The sequence below is a fragment of the Pinus tabuliformis genome, chromosome 7 (assembly GCF_031772625.1).
Source record: "Pinus tabuliformis cultivar Carrire ecotype Pingquan chromosome 7, CPIR1, whole genome shotgun sequence".
Classification (NCBI taxonomy): Eukaryota; Viridiplantae; Streptophyta; class Pinopsida; order Pinales; family Pinaceae; genus Pinus; species Pinus tabuliformis.
In genome coordinates, this window is record NC_142293.1 from 1844841729 (window position 1) to 1844854043 (window position 12315).

Consider the following 12315-nt stretch of genomic DNA (forward strand, 5'->3'; position numbering starts at 1 on the left):
AGATTTGCTTTCATCAGCCTTGAAAAATCGTTTGCCCCACAATAGAAATCCACAATCGTATCACCGTTCTGTACATACCAATGAAGCCTTTCAACAATGCCTTGTAGTTTATTAACTTTAGTAAAATGATGTGTAACGCATAACATGTATAGATGGTGCAAGATAAACCTTCAATTTACTCTTCCATTTAGACATTTGCAGGAGTACATCTAGTTCACAAACAACTTTAGCCTCATCAATGCTGCCACCTTCTCCAAGCTTTTTCAAAGCTGACTTGACAACCTCGACTGATCCCTTGACTTTTCCTTGAATAATAGTTTATCCAAATTCCTCATGTTGTAACTCCTATGTGTTGAAGGCACTGGGTGCTTTGCACACACATCATCCAAATTTATGCTAGCCGTTGCTCTTTCAATTATAGCCATAACCGAAATTTCGACATCATTGTTAGTGTAGGACAGAGGCATGGTGGGCCCTTTCTTAACTTCTGGATTAGAAGAAGATAAAGCCCCTGTTACTTCCTTCACAAATGGTTTTGGAAGGCTTTTTCCCTTCTTAGGTTTAGGGGACTTTCTAACCCCTTTTCCAAAGGCTTTTGCCACATCCAATTGCTTTTTTGAGATCTCTAAACCACTAGAATGTGAAGCAGTGGAACCTTGAGAGGGACTTGCCGCTACCAGAGTGTTAGCACTCGAGACTGAAAGAGAAACGTGCCCAACGTAAGTACTCTTATTCTTTCCAACAACAAACATTTTGTATGATGGAAGCACTTGTGAATTTTGAGACAGCAACATGCTATTTGAAGCCATAGAATCTCCAACTCCTAGTCTTCTTGATGCACTGATAGACCGTGACAACAATGGAATAGTTTGAATGGATACAATCGGAACAACAGGTCTTGGGTTTGCAGGTATCAATGGAGCACTTGATGGCCTTGATATGCCTTCATCATAATATTGAAAATTATCATCATCTATTGCTTCATCTTCTTTCTTTTCTTCACTGTCATTATCGTCTTCCTTATTATTGATTTCCCTTCAACATGCTTTAACTTTTGCACATGATTTTTCTAAACATTGAAATGCTTCTTGAATTTTACTACATTGTTCAACGCATTCAGGACGTGAACGTAATGGCACATTGTGCGGCAAACAACGTTCAAAGACCTGCATGATTATATTGTGCGCCATGGCTCCGATACCACTGAAGCATAAAAAATGATAGCTTGTAGACTTGAATGTAAAAATACACAAAAGGTATTTAATAATAATAATTTACTATATATTTAAAAATGTATAAGTGATGAATGTTACAATGAGGACCCGCCTATATATACCTAAGCAGGTGTCCTTTCGCGACTAGGCATGTCTTTTAGACATGCCTTTTCACTTAAACTTACTTAATGACTATTTAACACAGTGTTGTTAAAATCGCGATAAAATCGCGATTTTATCGGAAAATCGCGATTTTATCGGAAAATCGCGATTTTATCGGAAAATCGCGATTTTTTCCTCTGCCCGATTAAATCGCGATTTTTATACCAAAAAATCGCGGACTTTTTTTTATAGCGATTTTTTCGGAAAAAATCGCAGAGGCACGGGGCAGCGGGCTTTTAATAGGCGAAAATCGATTTTTTTTATGTCATTTTGCTGTTTCCACTGCCATTTCCACCAGCACAGGCACCAGCTTCTACATCTAGAGGGAAACAGAAAGTTGTGCCATTTTCTCGCAAGAGGGGCAGAGGAAATCAATAGGATTAGACTTTCATTTTATTGTATATGACATTATGACATGATGAGATACATTATCATATTTTTTGTTGATATTTTGAGGCTGAGTTGGGACTCAGGACTTACTATTCAGGACATGATTCAATGTTATGTGTGATTTTAGCGCTAGAAATGATATTAAACATCTTATATATTAGTTTTTTTATCATATTTATGTGTCAATGTATTTATTTTATGTTGTAGATGGTTTAGATATTAAAAAAATTGAAAAAAAATGAAAAAAAATGAATATTTTTGTGCCAAACGCTTTTTTCCCGCTTTTAACGATTTTTTCCACTTTTTTCCCGGCGCCGATTAAATCCCGATCGCGCTTTGTGCAACATTGATTTAACATAACTAATATTTGATTATTTAATATTTACATTAATTTTATTTATGTCACTTGTTATGAATTATATTCATAATAAGGAGGTTGATGGGTAGATGGAGAAACACACCAGTGAAATCGATTTCCTTGGGCAGTTCGATTTCTAGAGAGTCGCAACAGTTGCCAGAAGAGTTCAAGCTAGAGAAGGGAAGTAGAGATAAAGAGGGGTAGGGATAGGTGATCCAGAGGAAGTTTTCTAGTTCCAGAGAGGCAACAACAAGAGGCCGAGTTATTTTTAGTGAGGCTGTGTAGAGGTCTGTGAAAGTAGCTTTAAAGGGCAATTCGATTCAACTGCTGGGAAATTGATTCAACATCGAGAGGTTGGGAAAGTCTTCTAGAAGGTCGGGGAATCATTTCCAGCAGCAGAGATATGGATAACCACTTGATCAGAGGCAATTCCGGGCTAGACTTCAAAGGGTCTGTGCAAGGGGTCCAAGAGGATGAGTTTCTGAAACCAAGTTGTGCCGGGGTTGCTTATGGAGGAAGGGAAATTCCCTTAGATAATTTCGGCTAGATTTCTTGTTGTGGATAGCCAATTTTCAGCGTCTAGATTGTACTCAAATTATTTCACTGTTGCTTAATAATAAAAATCCTTAGTTGCTGTACTGATTTTCCCAAGTTGGGTTTTTTCCGGGGACTTTTGTCCAAAAATAACGGTGTCATATTTTTATGTGTGCTAGTATTTCTCAGTTTCCAATTTATCTTCCACAATATTTTATTTGTGAAGATTGTAGTGTGATCAATTCGTTGTTGCCGTAGCAATAAACTGCATAATTAATTTACTAGTTAGAAGAATTAATTCCAGTTGCTGCAATATAATTTCAATAGTGAAAATTTCACATGGTATCAGAGCGATTTTGATCAGATCAAAAAACTCAGAAGTGGAGGAAGAAATTTGCTATTTAGAGAGAGCAATAAGACGAAATTCTGGGGGCTATGCAAAGCCTAAGCCAGACAATGCGAATTGCTGGGCAATTTGATTTTTCAGTGCAAGTTGGCAGAAAAATTCGGCTTGTCAGTTCCAACAGGCAGAAGGGCAGTTGTAGCTCAAATTTTCGCTGGGCAGATTCCTTGTTTGGGTGCAAAAGGGTTTTGTAGCAGAATCAACGCTGGGTGGAAGAGAAAGTGCACAAACAAAGGGAAATTTCTCTAAGAGGATTTCTTGTCTAGAAATCCATATTTCCAGTTGCAATCGGTAGTAGCTGCACTCAGATTTTATCACTCCAAAAGGGAGTGTGAATAGTAGAGTCAATAGCTGAGCAAGTGAAAGAGGGAGTTTCCATTTCAGTTTCTGAGATGGCCACAATTGGGCTTAGAGATCAGGATAGGTTGGAGGGAGCCTCCAACCATGTCATCTAGAAGGATCGGATGTCCTTCCTATTAGATGAACATGGTTTGAAGATCTATGCAAAGAACATTGTGGCAGTACCAATCAATGCAGATAAGCTTCAAGAATACATGAGAGAGATGGCAAAGGCGAAGCAGATGATCTTGGATGGAGTCCGGGACGATATAGTTTCACATCTATCTGGCAAGAACACTGCCAAGTAGATGTGGGATGCTCTCTCTCAGCTATATCATAGTCCTTTTGAGCAGTGAAAGATGTTCCTACAAGAGAAGTTGAGGAACATCAAGATGCAAAAGGGTGAAGGCATAGATCCCTTCCTCACCAGAATTTAGGAAAATCGGGATCAACATGCGGCTGTTGGGGAGGTGCCTCAACCTACAAAGCTTGTGCGTTTGGCCCTAAACAGTGTCTTATAGGAATGGGAAGTCTTTGGTCAAGGCATTTTGGGACGAGACACATTACTAGGGTGGGATAGGATATGGTCAGACCTGCAACAGGAGGAGATGAGGTGAGCTCTAGTAAAGAGCTCCACTAGTGGAAGCAGTAATAAGGGTTCAAAGGAAGAGGAGAATGCAGCCCTTGTATCAAAGGGTCCCAGTCAGGGACAAGGGGAGGGGAAGAAAAAGGACCTATCTAAGGTCAAGTGCTTCGATTGTGGCGAGTTTGGCCACTACAGTACTTAATGTCTTCTTAGGAAGAAGGACAAGCAAGAGAAGCAGGACCAGGTGGCAACATTTGCAGAGATAGACAAATTGTCCTCCAGGTTGGAGAAAGACTTCGCCATGTTTGTAGCTATACCTCCAGGAGTGAGGTGGGGCGATATGGAGTTGTAGTCCCAAAGTTGCAGAGGATGGATCAGTGTCAGTTGATGCAGTCGGATTCTGGAGTGACAGATGCTGACTAGTTGCAGTCAAGTGCTGAGGAGCACAAAGCAGTGTTGACTGCAGACTAGGAGGCTCAGTAGCAGAGTCAACAACAATGAAGATTCTTCAGTGGATAGTGCAGAGGCCAATAGCAGTCATATGCTCAAGAGACAGATGCAACACAGAGACATAATTGATTCAATATTTCAGATGCTTCTCAATTGTAGTAGTTGCACTAACAACAACAACAGATGAGAGCGAGTTGCAATGCAGATGCAAAGTTGGCAATGGTATAGTAGTGTTAGCAGCGACACAAATGCAGTATCATAGTTGTGCAGTGGTTGGTGGGCAGTGGAAGGCAGTCACAGTGGCTAGACATTAATAGTGTATACAGAGGGTGATACTGTTATATAAAAATTAATTATTCCTGTAACTATTAGTTTAATCAAGGCAAAGGGCATGATTAAAGATCATGCCCATTCACCAAGAGGCACTTAGGGCTGTATTTAAGCTAGGGCCTCTCACACTGTAATTCATCCATTTAATCATTTATTAATAAAATATATATAATTGCTGTTTAATGCTGAGTTTATGTGCTGCATCTGGTATCAGAGCAAGACCTTCTGATGAAGATGCTGCCTAAAAGAGAAATCGAGCATACAATAAAGTCAAAGCAGGATCAAATCCCATCAACATTAAACCGTATCGTTATCCACATCATCAAAAAACTGAAATTGAGAGATTAGTCCAAGATCTTTTAAAGTGTGTCATCATCTCAAAAAGTAATAGTCCGTATGCTGCTCGAGTTGTATTAGTTCAAAAGAAAGATGGATTGTTCATTTTATGCGTTAATTACCGAGGACTAAACAAAATAACAATTAAAAACAAGTTTCCAATTCCTTTTATCGATGAAATGTTGGATGAACTACATGGCGCTAAATACTTCTCAAAATTGGACCTAAGGTCAGGATATTACCAAATCAGAATAAGATTGGAAGATGTAGCAAAAACTGCGTTTCGAACATATGAAGGTCATTACGAGTTCAAAGTAATTCCTTTCGGTTTAACCAATGCATCGACAACATTCCAAGCTACTATGAACGAGCTATTCCTTCCATATCTAAGGAAGTTTTTGTTATTGTTCTTTGATGACATTTTAATTTACAATAAAACTTGGAAGGAGCACCTACAACATTTGAAGAAAGTTCTTACTGTGTTGGAAGAGCATCGGTTCTATGCCAAGAAGTCCAAATGCACTTTTGGGAAGGAAGAAGTAGAACATCTCGAACATATAAAATCCAAGGAAGGAGTTAAAGTAGATCCTAACAAGATCAAGGCTATAAGGGAATGACCCAAAGCAGTTAATATCTCCAAGCTAAGATGATTCCTAAGGTTGAATGGGTATTATCGAAGATTTATTAAAAACTACGCCCATATAATCGCACCCCTATCGAACCTTCTAAAGAAGAATTCATTTCGATGGAATGATGAAACAGAAAAGTCTTTTGAAGACTTGAAGGAAGTTATGTCTAATGCTTCTGTATTGGCAACTCTAGACTTCTCGAAACCATTTGTAATTGAATGTGATGCTTCAGGTTTTGGCATAGGAGAAGTACTAATGTAGGATGGTCACCCAATCGCATTTGAAAGCAGGAAGCTCAATAAGCAAGAACGTCTCAAATCTACATACAACAAGGAAATGCTTGCTATTATGCACACATTAGCCAAATGGAGACAATATCTCTTGGGAAGTAAGTTCTTAATATGAACAGATCATAATAGTCTTTAGCATCTCCTCTAGGAAAAAAAGCTGTCTACAGAACAACAAAAATGGATAGAAAAAATCGCTACCTTTGACATGGATATATTACACAAGAAAGGGAAAGATAACGTAGTAGCTGATGCCTTGTCGAGGAAAGACAAAGAACCATCGTTACTTGCAGTGTCAGTGGTTGTTCTCGAATGACTTAATGAGATTCGAAGTGAATATGCAAAAGATCCAGAAACAAGTGCTATAATCAATAATCTTCTTCAGAATTCAAAATTTGAATGGAAGAATGATATTCTATGGTACATGGGAAGAATTTATCTGAATGCAGATTCCAAATTTAAAGCCAAGGTTTTCAAAGAGTCGCATGATTCATTGTCAGCCGAACATGTAGGATACTTTGAAACCTACTATAACACATGCCAGTCATTCTTTTGGAAGGGAATGACCAATGATATTCAAAAACATGTAGCCGAATGCGATAAATGCCAGAGGAAAAAAATGAAAATATTATGATACCTAGACTACTTCATCCCTTAAACATTCTGAATCAGAAATGGGAGGAAATATCAATGGACTTTATTGAAGGTTTACTTGTGTCTGATGGTAAGGATAAAATTCTTGTAGTAGTCGACAGACTCACCAAGTATGCTCACTTTATTGCAACGAGGAATTCAGATTTAGCAAAACAAATTGCTGAGATATTTTGCAAAAATGTGTACAAATTACATGGATTTCCCAAGGTCATTGTGAGTGATAGAGATACCAATTTGAAGGGTAATTTTTGGAAGGAATTCTTCAAACATATAGGGACCTACCTCAACATGAGTTCAACTTACCATCCTCAAATGGATGGCCAAACAGAGGTTGCCAATAAATGTTTAGAAGCCTACTTACGTTGTTATGCCTCAGACAAACAAAATATGTGGGTTCAATGGTTATATCTTGCTGAAGGGTGGTACAATTCTGCTTACCACACGTCGACTAAAATGACTCCATTTCAAGTTCTGTACGGGTACGAACCTCCGAATGGAAGGGCTTTGCTATCGTCTAGACGAAACTACCAGTTGTTAAAAACCAATTAGAAGAAACCAAAAAGTCGTCCAAATTCTAAAAGAAAATCTAAATATTGCAAGAAACCGTATGAAGTAGCAAGCTGACCGAAACAGAACAGAGAGAGAATTTGAAGTTGGAGAATGGGTATTTGTCAAACTTCAGCCATACAAGCAGCGGTCCTTAAAACAAAAAGGAAAAAATAAATTGGCACCAAGGTTTTATGGACCATACCAAATCAACAAAAAGATTAGCCAAGTCGCATACAGTTTAAACCTTCTAGATAAAAGTCATGTTCACAACGTCTTCCATGTATCCTGCCTCAAAAAGGCACTTGGTGAACATCAATCATCACAGACAACACTTTTGACTTTAGATGACAAAGGAAGGGTTATTCTAGAGCTAGGAGTCATATCCAGCAGGGAAAGGAAGCTGCGATCATGAGTAATCAAAGAATACTTGATCAGGTGGAAGGACTTACCAAAAGAAGAAGCTTCTTGGGAGACTAAAGCGTTTCGTCAACAACATCTATCGTTATGTATGCTTTGAGGACAAAGCATCTTTTTGGGAGGAAGGCAATTTTATATAAAAATTAATTATTCCTGTAACTATTAGTTTAATTAAGGCAAAGGGCATGATCAAAGATATGTCCATTCACCAAGAGGCACTTAGGGTTGTATTTAAGCCAGGGGCTCTCACATTGTAAATCATCTATTCAACCATTTATTAATAAAATATATATAATTGCTGTTTAATGCTGAGTTTATGTGCTACAGATACAAAGACAGGGTGTTGTAGCTGTAGTTCAACACTAGAACATCTTCCTCGCTAAGAGGGAGCGTTAGTTTTTGTAGCATCGGAGGTGTTATAGTCTCAGAATTTTGTGGAGAGGCTAAAACACAGGAGTTCTCCATAACCCATAAATCGTTTCTGGAAATTCCTCCTAGAAGTGTTTCAATTAGATTATTAACCATTTTTTTAATATTTCCTAAGTCTAGACTTAGGAAATTTGGTTAATTAATCAATATTAATTGAGAGAGGGGAGAATTATCTAGAATCTCACACGGATTGATTATGTTCTAATCTTGGTCATTGGAGTCCCAATTGGAGATTATAAGAGGAGCTCGATGGGTAGATGGAGAAACAATATTAAGATCGATTTCCTTGGGTAGTTCTATTTCTAGAGAGCAACAATAGTTGTCGGAAGAATTCGAGCCAGATAATGGAAGCATAGACAGAGAGGGGTAGGGACAGTGATTCGGAGGAAGTTTTTCAGTTCCGGAGAGGCAACAACAAGAGGCCAAGTTATTTCTAGTGAGGCTGTGGAAAGGTCCGCGCAGGCAGTTTCAGAGGGCAATTCGATTTAGCTATTGGAAAATTGATTCAACATCCAAAGGTTGTGAAAGTCTTCCAGAAGGCTGAAGAATCATTTCCAACAACAGAGACAGGCAAAACGACTTGATCAGAGGCAGTTATGGGCTAGACGTCAAAGGGTATGCGCAAGTACTGCGTAGAGGCCTACACAAGGGGCCTAGGAGGATGAGTTTCTGAAGCCACGTTGTGCCGGGGTTGCTTGTGGAGGAAGGGAAATTCCCTCAGATAATTTCGGCCAGATTTTCTTGCTGTGGATAGCCAATTTTTGGCATCCAGATTGTACTAAGATTATTTCATTGCTGCTTAATAATAAAAATCCTTAGCTGCTGCACCGGTTTTCCCAAGTTTGGTTTTTCCGGGGACTTTTGTCCAAAAACAATGCTTTCATATTTTTATGTGTGTGCTAGTATTTCTCAATTTCTAGTTTATCTTCCGCAATATTTTTATTTGTGAAGATTGTAATGTGATTAATTCGCTGTTGCTGTAGCAATAAACTGCATAATTAATTTACCAGTTAGAAGAATTAATTCTAGTTGCTGCAATAGAATTTCAATAGTGAAATTTTCACAAGAAGATTATGACATCACTTGCTAATAATAGTCTCAAAGGCCACACTCCGCAATCTAAGGTGTCTATCCTAGTGGAGCACCCTACCCATGCCTTGAATATGTAATGTCCTCTTCTAATTAAATTGCCAAGGGAGGACAAAGTAGCCTATCCTACCCCATAGGCTATAGTCAATTATAAAGGGGGGAACTCATTATTCAATGTTTTTGGAGTAACATTAGGTAAATTGGGGTAATTGGGGGAAAACCTGTGAAAGAAGCCAAATTTGGAGCAAAGTGGAGGGAAACTTGTTAGCCCCGCAAATTAAAATTAGGAGATAAGACCCCAAAGGGAATCTATAAATAAGAGAGGAGAAATCATTTTTCTCATTTTGGGCTGTTGATCTTTCTAATTTGTGAGCTGAGGCTCTTGAGGGTTTTAAGACCCCTTTTCTATGATTGGTTTTGGTGGTGAAAGATTCCACCCTAGCCAATCCCTTCTCTCTATCTGTTAAGCATAATCTCTGTGGCATCCTTCAGCTACTCTGTGGTATAAAAGGGTTCTGTGGGTAAATCCTTGGCAGCGAGGCATTCTGAGGCATCTTCTTGAGCAGTGAATTATCTCCCAGGCATCATCTAAGGCTGCGAAGTGTTGCTGGGGTCCTGTTAGAGGCAGTGAGGGTTTATGTTCTTTTGTTGAGGTAGCGGCCCATTATGAGGCCATTTTCTGGTGACAGCACATTAGTTCTGTCTAAAGCCTTGACAACAAAGCTTCCTGAACTAGATTTGAGGCAGCGAGGAACCTTTAAGACCCAACTGTGACAGCAGATCACCTTTGAAGGATGCCACAGTGACAGTGAGGGTTTGCATTAAATCCTTTTGTGGCAGCGGCTATCCCTGGAGGGATCCTGATGGTGGTGGCTCACCCCTTAAGCTCAAATCTGAGGTAGTGCAATAATTTCTGAGTTCGGGTTGAGGACAGCAGGTTAGTTTGGAATAACAGTTGTGGCAGCAAAAAACTCTCCAGAGAGCTGGTCTGGACTATGGACAGTATAGGACTGTTTGGGGACCTCGTAGGTTGGTTCAAGGGTTGATTGGAGCAGCGGCTTACCTCTGTAACATTCTCTAAGGCAATTCTGAGGCAGCACATTGAGTCTAGGGCTTTATCACCCACGGGACATTATCCAAGGAGGGCCTGTGGCAGCAGGACATCCTTGAGGTTTTGTTTGCAGCCTCAAGGATTTCTGGGCATGATCCGTGGCAAACAAATCCGGCTGATTTGACTCTGGCAGTAAAGAGGCAGCAAAGTCTGTTACTGAAGCTGGTTGAAGGTCAGACCAATAGTATTAGGACAGTAGGGTTGCTAGCAATTGTTATGAGTCTGAATTTTAGTGTGAGATTGGAAGGACTGGGGGTTTATAACCCATTATGTATTGTTGGACTGGTATCATGTGCATGAGTTATTGGTGAAACTAAACACTGGTTACATTGTTTATTGAATTTAATATTATTTCTATTTGCAAGAAATGAAAAGAATACTGTGATATTAGTAGAATACAAATCTTGTCATGTACTCTTTCAAATCCTAAGGCAATTTATCATAAGGGATGTTACAGAATAGCTCTTACACATTCTTCCATGAAAACAATCTGAGGTATCTGTTTAAGAGGAATCTGTGAGGAACCTGTCATGACTGTGTAAGAGGAATCCGTCATCAATGTCATATCTGTCACAGGGGTGTAAGGTAATCTCTCCCATGTGGCACACTCATTCTGCAAGGAATCCCATCCAACACTCATTTGCCTTTCTTCACTAACAGCTCAGAGCAACCAAAAACGAACATTTCTAGCTAGTCTATACCTCATCTATTTTCTTCTTATTTTGATAGTGAAGCTTTTGTGATTGTATACCTTATTGTTGGTCGTATGTTCCTGTTCAAGTTCTGTTGTGATGTACATTTTCCTTTCCTTCATGTTCGTTGCATGACAGGCGTAATTCATACATTTGCTTTCTTTCATAGTAAGTCATTCAACACCATTTGGACCTTGTGATTATTTATATCGTGTTAGTTTTACAATCTATTTGTTTTCCATATGGCAAACTTATAGTCTGGTGCCTGGGCTGTGCAGGTGGAGATGATGAAAGCTGTGAGCTTTATGTACATGCGCCCTCCTGGCTACAATGCTGAAAGTGCAAAGGCTGCAGAACTTGAAGATGAGAGAAGGAAACTTGGTATTAGTAGTGAACAGCAAGATTCCTATGCTAGTGCTTCAAATACTCAAGGGTAGGCTGTTGCTGTATCTATGCTTTTGGTATTTTGAGGAGAATAGTTTGTTATTGATGATTTACTAGGTGATTTTTTCAGCTTTCCATTTTCCAGCTTCATATGGTATGTGATATATGTTTCCTGCATTGGTCATTTATTTTTGAATATGGCTTGCTATGTAGGAATGGATATACGGTTGAGAAGGGTTCAGTAGTTGAAGAAAAGAAGAAACCACGGCCAAAAGATCTGTATGGCAGGACTCTGCCAACCGAAGAGGAATTTGAAGTGTTAAAGAATGCACCTCGGTAAGATTTAACTTCCTTTTTGCAAAGTAATACTACTTTATTTCTCACAACGTCTAAAAATTAACAAGAATTTGTAGTGGGCTATGCAAATCTTGTAAAAGAATGCAGGTGTCATAGATTATATACTATCTGCCATTCCTATATATGAAAGGAATAGTATATGTGTTTATCCAACTAGCCTTGCTTCTTTGTCCACACTTTGTGGTCCTTGCACTTATAAATGTGCATCACTTCTAGAAATTTCTTATATTGCTTAGTATTGTATACGTAGGAAAAATACTACCTTTGAATTGTGTAGATCTACCAGATGTACAATTTGATATTGGTAGATTTTTTTTTAATGTTCTTTGACACACAATTTATGATTATGTTAAAAAAGTAGCAGAGTATCATTCAAATTTAACATAACATCAAATATTTTGAACCAATCATTGCGTACTCTAATAATGCATCTTCTATTCTGAAATAAGTCTTATTTTATCACCCTATCGAAGTTTATATGGGTGCAATACCATGGGTCTATACTGTGGGTTGTCAGAATACCATGGGTCATCAAAATACCATGGGTTTATAGGTGCAAAGATTCATCACTTAGCCCACTTGCACCACACATGAGAATACTCTCGATGCTACCCA

General features: G+C 38.8%; 1 protein-coding gene across 3 annotated transcripts in view; it reads left to right on the forward strand.

The window, feature by feature from the left end:
• The window catches only part of LOC149255801 (zinc knuckle (CCHC-type) family protein), a 250775-nt gene that overhangs the window by 106459 nt on the left and 132001 nt on the right, over positions 1 to 12315 (forward strand). For all 3 annotated transcript variants that reach the window (XM_089460575.1, XM_089460576.1, XM_089460574.1), the window contains 2 exons: positions 11238 to 11392; positions 11557 to 11679. In XM_089460575.1, coding sequence (XP_089316701.1) covers positions 11238 to 11392; positions 11557 to 11679 — 278 coding nt within the window. The remainder of the gene's footprint in view (positions 1 to 11237; positions 11393 to 11556; positions 11680 to 12315) is intronic.